The sequence below is a fragment of the Echiichthys vipera genome, assembly GCF_963691815.1.
Source record: "Echiichthys vipera genome assembly, chromosome: 15".
NCBI lineage: Eukaryota > Metazoa > Chordata > Actinopteri > Perciformes > Trachinidae > Echiichthys > Echiichthys vipera.
The window spans coordinates 6,724,152-6,737,550 of record NC_139840.1 but is presented as its reverse complement, the minus strand read 5'-3'; the positions used below and the strand labels follow the sequence as shown (position 1 = coordinate 6,737,550).

At 42.6% G+C, this 13,399-nt stretch overlaps 2 protein-coding genes across 2 annotated transcripts; both read right to left on the bottom strand.

The window, feature by feature from the left end:
• Positions 1–1,301: 1,301 nt before the first annotated feature.
• On the bottom strand, positions 1,302–7,788 carry pnp5b (purine nucleoside phosphorylase 5b). Its single transcript, XM_083929124.1, has 6 exons — positions 7,722–7,788; positions 5,191–5,360; positions 4,987–5,090; positions 4,364–4,539; positions 3,272–3,462; positions 1,302–2,253 (listed from the first exon to the last, which is right to left on the bottom strand). Exons 1-6 carry the CDS (start codon positions 7,748–7,750, stop codon positions 2,033–2,035), a joined length of 891 nt encoding a protein of 296 aa, XP_083785250.1. The 5' UTR covers positions 7,751–7,788; the 3' UTR covers positions 1,302–2,032.
• A 1,039-nt stretch (positions 7,789–8,827) lies between these two features.
• Positions 8,828–11,038, bottom strand: LOC310957307 (uncharacterized protein). The gene is made up of 3 exons (XM_083927805.1): positions 10,899–11,038; positions 10,173–10,320; positions 8,828–10,079 (listed from the first exon to the last, which is right to left on the bottom strand). The coding sequence occupies exons 1-3, from the start codon at positions 10,902–10,904 to the stop codon at positions 8,866–8,868; spliced, it is 1,368 nt and encodes a 455-aa protein (XP_083783931.1). The 5' UTR covers positions 10,905–11,038; the 3' UTR covers positions 8,828–8,865.
• Positions 11,039–13,399: the final 2,361 nt, after the last annotated feature.

Sequence of the window (13,399 nt, the reverse complement as noted above, 5' to 3'; positions counted from 1 at the left end):
CCTTGGTTTCGTATCGAAGTGGTCAACAATGGCATGTGTGCGTAATGTTTTCAGTGTCCACCTGCTTTTGACCATGCAGTGAATTCCCAGCAGCTACTCCGTTTACTCAAGAGCTCGAGAGAGGGTTTTTGCATGAGACAATATAAGATTTTAGTGTGTGTTCTTGAATATCAGAGAGCAGTTTTCTAAATGTTTGCACTCATGTTCATCATACAGGAGGAAACCCTATCAAACAGGAGCCTTAAGGCGACACTCATAGATGAGAATTCACTGCAACAACAGGACACTTCAGAGTTCAGGTGTGTTCTTTGCAGAGCTGGGTGAGGTGCCAGGGTGCTCCCCACTCTCTCTGTGTGGCCTTATTGCCTTTAACTGGGTTCCCACTGGTCCTTGAAAGTTTGAGTGAAAATAATAGTGGGACAAAGTGCTTGAATTGATAGATTTCAAGAATAGAAATGAAAGATCTTGTGATATAACGGGCTCAGTAAGCTTCTATAAAGCCTTCTCATTATACAAATTCTCAGTAATTAACCTTAATCCATGCCTCAAACTGTGCTGTGGTTCTTGAATTTGAAGAAATGGGGCCTGGAAAGTCCTTGAATTTGATGTTCAAGAATGTGCAGGAATATGCTTTAACGACCCAGCTTCATTATATTTGACCTCGGGCTCCAACTCTCCAATTTGCAGCGTGTCGATTAGTTGGTTGTAATTTGATCAAGCAAAAGATTATTTTAGTATATGCACCATCCAAGCAGGATATCAAGTTAAGTATAAAAAAATTAACAACTAAAATAAAAAAGGTGTCACAGTTGACCAGATACCACTCAATAAGACAGGACCTCGAAAGATACGTAAAAGTACGTAAAAATCTAATTTAAGGTTCTTGTGTCAGTTTCGATTCGCTTTAGTGCTGCCTATCACCAAACAAATATCCACATGATCAAACTAATAAAATAAAACAAACATACAATTTATGTGGCCGAGTGCAGTCACCCACTTGACCCAGTTAGCGATCTCTGGTTCTGTGGTGGCTTTTGAACAGATAGCGTTATGGGAAGTGTAGAAAACCCTTAACTTGACAAGCAGTGGATAGATTGGTCAGGGGAAAGTTTGTATATGAGAAATGAAATGACAGGACTGAGGGTGGATTTGTCCTTTTAAAGACTGGGGCCTGCATCTGTAGGGGAGAGGACGTGCACATCCCACCAACAAGCAAACTACAAATGAGCACAGAAAAGCCACGTTGCTTTCAAGTTGATTCATTTTATTGTAAAAGTAGATTCACAATTTGTACAGTTTGAAGGAAAGTACCTTTTAAAGCACAGACAGTCTGCTAACAGTAATACGACGTGGAGGGAGATTTGAATCAAATCTACACCCTTTGGTAAATGTTTCATGCAGCCTATAACCTCTTTTCTCAAATGTTCATCAATCTCTCCATATATTCTAAAAAAGCAAATAAAAACACCACTTAAATACAATTAGTATAAATAGTTAAGAACATTTGACACCTCTTTTACACCGTATGAAATGATTATTTCCACCTTTCAGCCATGAGCTCATGACGACATGCGTGATGAGTTCGCCCTCTGCATTAAATAATGTGGATATCAATTCAATAATATTAGTTGATAACTGACATCGGGGAATGTAAAAGAAACTGAAACAATAAATAGCTATACTCTATTAAGTTAAAAGTGTTTATTTTAGCGATACGATGCTGATTCACTGAGAGTCAGCTGAATACAGTATAATATATCACAGCAGGGAAGAGCTAAAGTAGCATCATGCATCTGTAAACCTCAAAAATGTAAACGTGGCTAAAAGATGAGTGTATAAGACGGGTAAACCAGTTTCCAAGGTTTTAAGAGGAGACTTAAAGTAACAGTCAGTGGAAACAAAGCAAAGAAACTAGTTTATCAAGTAGCAAACCCAGCGTCCTAACAAGCATTTTGAAAATCCTCTCACTGTCTCGCAGAGATAAAGCAGCACAGCTGACCTGGGACCAGGTGCAGCCGTGTCAGTCACATGTTCAGAAGGAGTTGTTGGTGTCGTGCTCCAGCCGAGCCACCATGGTGGACACCAGCTTCTGCAGTTGCTCTGCCCTCTGCCGTCCCGTCTCTAAGACTTCTTCGTGGTTGGCCTTCTCCTGGCTGTCGTAGTCCATCACCGCCCGGTTACTGATCAGTGACAGGGCGAAGCAACGCATGCCGGCGTGACGGGCGACGATCACCTCATGGACAGTGCTCATCCCTGCAACAAAGACAATGTGTTAGCGTCTCTGAGTTATCCAGCATGAGGCACAGATGTCTGTGGAGTTACATTTAAAAACTTGTGTTGGTTTTTAAATAGAAACTTAAATATTTCAGTGTGATACAGTACAAATTCACTGGATTAACCAGATCCTATCTTTTCTTAGCCATATCTCTAACCTCTATTATAGGTGCATTACTTTTTATTATAAGCAGAAGTTACGAGAGAAAATGTGTGAACTTGATAATAAATACAATGTAAAGGCCTCACTGTAATTTGGGGTTATGTACAGTAGATTCATATATGCAAACTAGTGATGGGCCGATACATCGGGCAGTGCTCGCTGATTGTTTTTTTCCCCGGCAGTATTCACAGACAGGCGTCCAAAGGCAGCTCCGTGTTGCTGGAGACGCCTTTTTTAAGTTCAATTAAAAGTGAGACTTGTAACATTTGTTATCATCGTGTAATTTTCATGATGTAAATTGAGGGCAAAAGTAGTATCGGCTCCAAATATCTGCTCAAGAAAATCGGCAGTCTGTATCGGTCATCGGCATCGGCCATATTGGTCGATCCCCAACAACAAACAGCCAAAGATATATTTGGAATTTAATGAGCTTTATCGTGCACATATGTTTATAATTAATGGTAGGCAACATCCTGCCTCTGCAGTGCGTTGACAATATAAACAGATTGGAGTTGCGTAAAAGTGAGGCTTTAAATGACTAATCCAGTGACACACTTGTATGTGTTAGTCAGTAGGGTGATTTAGACCTTGTGTGTATGTGGTTTTGTGAGCATGTGCTCTCGTACTTGACCCGAAGGTACGCCTTAAGATTGAGGACATATGAGTACCGCATAGTTATGAAACAAAGAGGAAACACGGCTTTATTATTTATGTCTAGGGGATGCCAATGAAGGTCCTCAAAAGTATAGAAGTACAGGTGTGTGTGTGTGTGTGTGTGTGTGTGTGTGTGTGTTTGTGTGTGTGTGTTCGTTGGGTGGGGGACTTGACACTCACCAACAGCATCAGCACCCAGCCTGTTGAGCAGGCGACACTCAGCGATGGTTTCGAAGGAGGGCCCTCCCAGGACGCAGTACACTCCCTCCTTCAGGAAGTCGTTGTAGCCCAGCTCTGTTGCCACATCATGAGCCAGCTGCCGCATCTCGCGGTTGTAGGCGTCAGACATGCAGGGGAAGCGAACGCCAAACCTGAAGGGAGGAGGTGGGTGTTTACTCAACCACGGAAATCTACACAACTGTGCCATTCAGTACTGACATTCTCAAAATGACTCAGGTAACGTTAAAGGAATACACCCCGATTCTGCGATTGGTCAGTGTCCTCAGGAGAACTAGAGACAGTAGTTGTGAACACTAGGCATGGACGATTAGTCAATAGAGGGATCAACAGGTCACTCCTGTATTGTAGATGTATTTAGTATAAGTCCTCTGACATAACACACAGTTCTGCTCTGAAGCTACAAGTCATGTTAAAGGTTTTGATGCACATTAAAGCCTCCAGCCTTCGAGAACAATAAGCGCTTCTGTTGACACTGACAGTAGTTTACAGTCACTCCATGGCTGAAGTGTGTCGCTTCTGTGTGGGAGACTGGAAAAATGCAAAGAGAACATGGTGGGGGAGAGGGAAACTGGGTACAGCTGAGTCATTTGAAACAGGAATGAGTCGCGACTGCTTGCTTGAAATTGCCAGAAACCTTTTCTTGATCTCCAGAGGATTAAATACGAATCATAAAGACTTCCTGGCCTCTTGGAGCTGTTGGCAAATTTTGTTCTAAAATGTGAATTTCAAAATATTTTAGGCCAAATATTGAGAAAAACACATGATATTGTAATTTTGGTGAAGCGGCCCTTTAATGTGCTAAAACCCCCACTTGAAAGAGTGAGTACTCCCTGACTAAGTTGTTTTCAGTGTTTGAGCTCTTCCACGTGACAAAAGTATGCATTTGACACAAAATAGAAGTTTTTTGTAACGTTAAAATGTGTTAATTCTGAATGTTAAATATGAAGCAACTTCAAAACAAAAGCAATGTAACCACCATCTGCCCTCAGAAACACCCATCCATCCATCCATCCATCCATGCTCTCTGCCTACCTGGCATCATTTGGTCCAGCCAGCGGGTTAATTCCAGCGAACCCCGGCATGTTGATGTGGTCCTTAAGGATCATGATGTCTCCCACTTTGTAGTCCTGGTTGAGGCCTCCAGCTGCATTGGTCAGGATGATGGTCTCCACACCCATCAGCTTGAAGACACGCATGGGCAGCGTGATCTGAATAACACAAGGTAATGTGAAAAAGTAAATAATGTTGATAAATACCATGGAGAAGGACTACTAGTGTTAGGGTGGTAACACTTGCATGCCAGCTCCACAAACTTGAAACAAAAATAAGGGAACACAAATGTGTGTTTTCTGCAGGTCAGGTGGTTGGCAGTACGCAGAGCATTACATAACGCCACTGATGTGATAACACATAAGGCTCAAAGCATTCCTGTTTACTGCAGTGGATAATCTGTCTGAGGTTGTTGTCAAGACGCCAGCTAATTTAATAAATGAAAACCTAAAGTAGATTATGAACAAAATGTATGCTTCTGGAGAAGAGTTGGTTAATGCAGTTACTTAGACATCGATATACTTCCACCCAAGTAAAAGGTCTGAGTGTTTCTTCCACCACTGCCGGCCCTTTACCGACTAGAGCGGTTTAAATTCTCTACTCACCTTCTGGATGGGGTAGCCCTCGTACAGGTGGAACCTGCCCTGCATGCACACACACGGCTTCCCTTTTAGTGTTCCAAACACCAGCTGACCAGCATGGCCATGCACTGCAACACACACACACACACACACACACACACTTAGTTAGCAGCCCAGTGCATTTACTTTTCACACATACACACGCACACACGCACACGCTTTGCATACCTGTGCTCCGGGGGAAGTTGGGAATGTCACTGTATTTGAAGACCTGAGGGTCCTTGAGCATCTCAGCCAGCCCCCCCATGCCTGAACCACAGACAATTCCCACAGTCGGCCGCACCTGCGTGCTGGACAGCAGCCAATCAGCTGTCGCCCGACATTCCTCGTAGCTTTCACTGTGAGAGTCAGACAAACACACAAAGGTCACTTATGTACTAAGCTTTTGTATCAACACAGCTGACTTTCTGTAATATTGAAACACACTTAGTGGCCAAAAGTATCTCTCGGGCATTGGATGAGGTTGAGATCCTACTGTTTAAAATCAATGACTAATGTTATCATAACACTGACGCTTTGTCAACATATAGTGAATCATACCTTCAGACAATATTCATTCTAACAGACATAAAGCTCTTTAACATGGTGTGACATAATGTCAACCGTGATGTCCTCATTTCCTTTCCTTCGCACAGTCATGCTGCACTCAGTTACAACAAGAACATCTGATGTGGGAGGAGGGGGCATCCTGTAGAGTCACTGAACTGAATATATTGTATACACAGAAACAAATAATCTTTTAATCATCTGGTGTTTACTGGATATTAAACCTGGAGAAAACTCTCTCTATAATAAGTGTACATTTAGAGGAGGGGGGCATCCTGTAGAGTCACTGAACTGAATATATTATACACACACACACACACACTCTGTCTTGTGTTTCTGGTGTTAAAAGTTTAGAGTGGCTTTGTTGTACAAACAATGCGTCAGGTGATGAAATGTGGGGACTTTACACACCTCCACCATGAACACAGTCCGAAGTGTTTCTCATACACACAGTTTTATATTTCTGCACATGTCAGGACTCTGCTGTTGAATCCCTCCCTTTGCCTTTGACTGTTAATTCAACCTTAACCCTTTATACACTTACTTAATTAACAACTGTATTAATCCCCAGTGGTGGAACTGTCCCTGCAGACACCATATGAAGACATGCTACCACTACAATACTAACAACAACCAACAAACACACGTTTTAAGAGAGTGTTAGTGTAGCATATATTTCTATGGTGCTGGACGATAATCCCATATGATCATTCGTTGTCTTCCAATTGAATCATAGCAGGATTAAATCATGTATATTGAGATATTGTGATACACAATGACGAGCACATACTCACAACTCAAAAACAAAATAATCTGAAGTTCATATTTTGCACTAAAGTTCTTCATTAAATTAGTTATTTCACATACAAATATATTTATTGAGTTACAGCAGTTAGCAGAGAAGATGCCATGTTGTGATGTGCATCATTACTGAAATATGAAATGGTCTACATCAGGACAGAGCCATGTTTAGAGCGTATGTAGAGCGCTATATTTTGCATTTCTATACTGCAATTTCTTGTTGCTTATCAGCTATTATGTACATGATAACAATATACACAACCATGCTGATGATCCATTAATACTCATTTCACTCATTTTCAAGCTAAAATATCAATAATTCCCCTGTTTATACATTTCTGATTGGAGTATTTGCTACTTTCCTTTTCTTAAAAATTCTGGTAAACTGAGTATCTTTGGGGTCAAAGATGTTACCTTTGGCTTTAATAAATCATATTAAAGGTTTCTCACTATTTTAAAGATCAGGCCCAGATCAGCTTCCTGACACAGCAACTTTATGGTAACCCAGTCTCTCCAGATGGTTAAGATTAGCAGCCTAAAGGTTGTCAGGAAAGGAGTCTCATACATACATAGTGAAACACATGAAGGCTTTTTGTTTTCCCATATCACAGGTTCTGGTGTAACTCATGTGTGTGTATGTGATGGAAGCAGCTGCACTTATAGTTACAGGCCCCCACTGCTTTAAAAAAAAACAACTAATTTTTTATTTCTATCTCATACCAATCATTTCATTTCATCTTTACAATATTTTCACCACACATCCCAGTGTGTGTCCTATCTTACTCTGCCATCTTTCAGCAGCACAGTGCCAGCCTCTGCACATGTGGACTGGAGCCACAGCAGCAGAACGGAAGCGGGTAAAAAACACGGGTCAGTGGGTTTAGAGAAGTGACGTCACGGCGGAGCGCATGAGCCAAGTGGGGGTTTTCCGTCTCATCCGTGGGCAAATAGTTCCGCGCTTATCCCGGCGGATCACAGAGGAAGACGCGTCATCCGCGCGCTCCGTGAGAAATAAAGTACATAGAGCCGCATCCCCACGCGCGTCACATCCCGGCGACTCATCAGCGCGCTTCTCGAGCCCGCGGTTCATTAAATAAATAAATAAATAAATAAATAAAACGATATTATACAATCATGCACATCATTAAAGCCCGTCACCTGACTGTAGCCTGTTCGTTTCTGGGGATTTAAGGGAAATGTAGCCACATTTAAGGGTACTCCATCAAATGTAACTTCCCTTGTACAGTGAGCGATGGAAAGCCGGTTCTAATTTTAAGACAAATCAACAAAACACCACAGCAAAAATGATATCAAGGTATAAACATCATTGCGGTAAATATGACTGTACTCACCCAGACACAAACTCGGACACGGAGAGCATGATGAGACCAGATGCGGGTACAGTCGGCAGGTTTTTTCTCAGGGTTATCCGTGTTTCCTGATGGAGGGACGGGATTTTAAGTTTACACCCCCGCCCATTTACGACACGGCCGCCACATCCCCTTGACGTCACAGCCCGGCAGAGGCTCCGATTGGTCGAAGCGCAGGCGTTGGTCGTGTGCGCTACTGATCCAAGTACTAACGGCTGCGGCCTGCTGCAGAGCCGGCTGCGGCCTGCTGCTGCAGACGTCCAGCAGGTCCAGCAGGTCCAGCCCCCGCCCATGACACACACAGCCCCGCCCATGACACACACGGTATCAAGAATCAAGAATTGAGGGATTATTTTATAGGCTACATAAATTATCATGTATCAAGAATCAAGAATTTTTATTGTCATAATGACATTTTTCATCGACTCCCGGCTTAAAAATACACGATAAATAAAGCACACAATAAAATAACGTATGACGAAAAAATAACAAGTAAGACGAAGGACTTAACACTTAAAAGGACACAACAAAATGTAAACACAACAAAAGACCTAAACACTAGAAGCAGACACAACAATGTAAAACACAACAAAATAAATGACTAACAACAACTTATAGACTAACAACAAGATATGACACTAAAGTATGTGCAATAGAAGGTGTGTGCAATGAGATATAAATATACAAAATAACAAAACTACGAAAGCGCAGCTTAGTGCGTGTAGTGTGTAGATGGTGTGAGTGTGTGTGTGTGTGTGGCTGCATGTGGGGGCTTAGTTTGGGTGGGGGGTTGGTCAGCTGGGGTGTGTGAGAAGGTGTGAGAAGGGGCGAGAGGGTGCTTGTGGGTGTTGGGTGGAGAGAAGCGATGTGAATCGTAAGAAGACTTATTCTTAGACTTAGACAAACTTTATTGTCATTCAAGCACATTTGCATATACATGAACGAAATTACGTTGCAAGGCTCCAGAACCACCAAAAAAAATATACAATATAAATATAAATGGATAAAAAGTAAAAGGTAAAATATAAAATATAAAAGGAGGCAAGATTTAGACATATCTACAACAAAATAAAATAAAATATAGCATCTAAGAGACAGAAAGTTACACAGCTGTTTGAAGTGAATGTTAGCAGCAAAAATATATATATGTATATATATATATATGACGGTACAAATAAATAAACAGTAAACGGTGTAATAAACAGTGAATATAAACGGTGAGTAACAGAATGGAATGAGGTAGTGCATAGTGCATGAGCTGTGAAGGTGGGTCAATGCACTGACAGCTTAAATGGCGTTCAGCTGTGATGTCTTTTTTGCCACGGTGTTTCCTATTAATATGCACCCTTAAATTGCGTCTGTTGAGTTTAAGACCACAGTGTACACACTTGATCTTGACCTGATGTTGTCCACGCACTTGCATTTGCTGCTGAGCAGTGGGAGCTGGGGCTGCTTCAGGGCTCTCGGGGACAGTGGCTGCTTCAGGGCTCTCGGGGACAGTGGCTGCTTCAGGGCTCTCGGGGACAGTGGCTGCTTCGGGGCTCTCGGTGACAGTGGCTGCTTCGGGGCTCTCGGGGACAGTGGCTGCTTCGGGGCTCTCGGTGACAGTGGCTGCTTCGGGGCTCTCGGTGACAGTGGCTGCTTCGGGGCTCTCGGTGACAGTGGCTGCTTCAGCAGTGATGTATTTTTTCCCACAGTGTTTTCGTTTAATATGCACTCTTAAATTGCGTCTGTTGAGTTGAAGACCACAGTGTACACACTTGATCTTAACCTGCACATTCATTTGTGGTTGAGCAGCGGTGACAGTGGCTGCTTCGGGGCTCTCGGTGACAGTGGCTGCTTCGGGGCTCTCGGTGACAGTGGCTGCTTCGGGGCTCTCGGTGACAGTGGCTGCTTCAGCAGTGATGTATTTTTTCCCACAGTGTTTTCGTTTAATATGCACTCTTAAATTGCGTCTGTTGAGTTGAAGACCACAGTGTACACACTTGATCTTAACCTGCACATTCATTTGTGGTTGAGCAGCGGTGACAGTGGCTGCTTCGGGGCTCTCGGTGACAGTGGCTGCTTCGGGGCTCTCGGTGACAGTGGCTGCTTCGGGGCTCTCGGTGACAGTGGCTGCTTCGGGGCTCTCGGTGACACTGGCTGCTTCGGGGCTCTCGGTGACACTGGCTGCTATGGGGCTCACGGTGGCTGTTTTTTGGCTCTTGGGAACAGATCTTACAGCACAGACTTTTAAGTGAGAAATGAAATGGTTCCTTCTTATAATAGTTGTGTCACAGGTGAGGCAGTGAAAATGGTGAGCGTCTCTGCATTTAAAGCTGCATTTGCAGATTCGGTATTCTGCAAAACAAAATATTTATTACATTAGAGTTATTGACAGCCTAACACAAGTACAGTATTTGCTTCTGTAGACCACATAAAGAGTGACAATACCTCCATGGCGGACTGCTGCATCCAAATGTTTTTTCATATGGTGCACTATACTGTCATGCTGGCTTGTCTTAAAAGGACAACAAAGACAGTTATAAGATTCCCCTGAGGGAAAAACTGGCTCCTCACTTGCTGCGAAATGGGTTGGATGCTGAACAAAAATAGAAGAACAATTGACCATTAGATTCAAGATACACAAGGCATATTAGCATTAACATTATTATAAGTCTCAAGTCTTTAAAAAAGAAAAGTCATATGTCTCTTCTAGTTGTAATGAGCCTTCTCTCATATGCACTTTTTTCCTAAGAATACTACACAGCTATATCTAAGCAATTCATGGCATTTACTGTGTTATTGTCACTCCTTTATCTATTAGCATATAGTATCAGTACTGATTAGTTGTTTGTTGCATATATAATCACTTTAAACAGGCTATTGCAATGCAATATGAAGAAAACACACCATGAATGTTTCCTTTAAAGGAAACTTGCCCCCTGTTGTGCAGGCGCAGTGGGACCAGAAAGAAAACAAATACAGAAAGTGGTGCACCTCCCCCAGTCCAATACATTGTAATTAACATAATTCCAACTAGTGCAAAACATCCAACGAAAGACATTTCACTGCATGTCAGAAGTTTCAAATTAAAAATTAGAGGTTGTTCACGAGTCCAGAGATGTGAATAAAGTTTTTCATTTAATGCATTTATTGTAGCAACGTAATTTCACTCACCGACATAATTTCTCCTTGATGAAATCTTCTAATCGACTACCTGCAGAGAGAGAGAGTGTGTAATGGCTGCAGCGGCTGCGGGTGCGGGGCTTGGCTGTCGGGCGGGAGGCGGGGCTTCACCTTCTAGCGGGAGGCGGGGCTGCTGGCGGGAGGCGGGACCTGCTTGAGGCGGGACCTGCTTGATCGTCTGCAGAGGTCCAGCCCCGCTGCAGACGATTGTATTGCAGCAGGCCGCAGCCGTTACCCACTCTACTGATGCGCTCCCGACCACACGATGATGCGTTCAGGAGCTCCCCCAAAACAAGCCGGTGTTCAGTAGGCATGGCATGATAAATAACAGAAATGTACAGCCAAAAACAAAACGCAACAGGCTACATAATACTAAAATAAATGGTTGTTACATACACACTTGACATATAACTCAGACCTGTCAGTGTCAATAATCCCGACTTTTCTACCAATGCGTCCTTCTACAACCCTCCCGGTGCCGTTGGTTTTGTTGTGACCATTTTCCAGTATGCAGCCCACGTGACTCCCTTGGTGTATTGACGGGAGTTATCCCGACGGTACTTGAAGGCCACACAGCGCATTTTCTCATTCACAACGTGGTGTTGCTTCTGGTGCTGATGCAATCACCCTGAAGGAGATAAAGGGGAAAAATACAGAAAACAATAATCCTTTAATCATCTGGTGTTTACTGGATATTAAACCTAGAGAAAACTCTCTCTATAATAAGTTTACATTTAGAAAAAAATATATTAATGTATTACCTTAAGGGGTTGAAAAAACAACAATCAATTTAACAAACATAAGGTGTTATGGCAAATCACTCTTCCACTTAAATGATCTGGTCCGTCATCATTCAGGATACAGTAACCATTCACATCTGTTGTTAGAATAGTCTTTCTCTCTCTCAGGGGGCTGGAAGAGGACAGACACTGCTCATTATTTACTACAGGGAAAAAAAACTCAACAAAAGGTGTTGAAGTAGTAATCAAAGCAGGGCCAAACTTATCTTTAGACATCTTCTTCCACTTAAACCCTGTGGTGGGATGTAACCTTCGGGCTTAATAAGCCTACATTTACTTTACGAGTAATAATAAAAATAAACAAAAATGGTACAAAAAAATATGTACAGTGCTTTTCAAGGTGCTGAAAGACGCATTGCAGAGAGAAGAAATTAGTAAAAAAAAGTTCTGTACACTAGTACAAATTTAAGCTACTTGTATATCATTTACATTTGATGCAGCATCGTTTTTTCTCCGACAGCCTTACAGTTACTTTTCAGATGACAGTCTGTGAAAAACACCTATCTCCAAATGTGCTGATGTTGAATGTTTGTGATAAACAGCAGCATGTAGAGTCCTTTTCTGTGTTGAGAGCATTTTCTCGACCTCTTAAGCTTATAAATAAACTCTTTAAAACGTTCTTGGATCAGATGGAAAATGTATGATCACAAAGCTGAAAACAGGGCTCTTTTTCTCATGAAACGTTGACACATGATGATCTTAGAGTATGATGCATTGCTGTAGATATTACTCCCGTGGGGTGGAGCTTTAAGAGCAGGGTTGCACTTCCTTGCTCGCTTCGAAGTACTCAACAGATTTGTAGTCGGCTATTAGGTTATGAAATATAGCGTGTGCTCATTAGCCTTCATACATTTTAGCCTGATGGTGCTGGACAAATACACATGAGGCAGACACTAAAAACATCAGGACTGATCCCTTTGAGGTCATGAATGTGTACAGAAAATCTCTGAAATATAACCAGTGGTGTTCAAGCTCTGTTCACTCATCAAAGTGTTGATCAAATGGGAATAGTGACCTGATCGTAATGCCAATGGAAGGCGTAAAGGCCCACTAAAGGTAACAAGACTCATCCTTCAGATACAACCATCAACCACACTAAAATGAAATGTCCACACTCATCTCATCTCATCTCATCTCATCTCATCTCATCTCATCTCATCTTCATCCGCTTATCCGGGGTCGGGTCTCGGGGGCAGCAGCTTTAGCAGGGGACCCCAAACTTCCCTTTCCCGGGCCACATTAACCAGCTCTAACTGGGGGATCCCGAGGCGTTCCCAGGCCAGTGTGGAGATATAATCTCTCCACCTGGTCCTGGGTCTTCCCCGAGGCTTCCTCCCAGCTGGACGTGCCTGGAACACCTCCCTAGGGAGGCGCCCAGGGGGTATCCTTACTAGATGGCCGAACCACCTCAATCGGCTCCTTTCAACGCAAAGGAGCAGGTTTATTTATTTTCTGTTTCTGCTTTCACGAAGCAGACAAAGCTTTATCACACCTGGAAGTGTCTCTTTGTCTGTCTTTGTCTCTGTCTGTCCGTCTGTCGTTTAAAATGTTGCTCAAGTCAAACTACACAAGTATTAGTAAAAAAAAAACATACTCAAAAATTAAAATCACTCATACAGAATGGTCTGTCAGAATTCTGTCACTTTATCATGGATCATTATTACTGTTGCTGGCTGAGGTGAGGCTAATTGT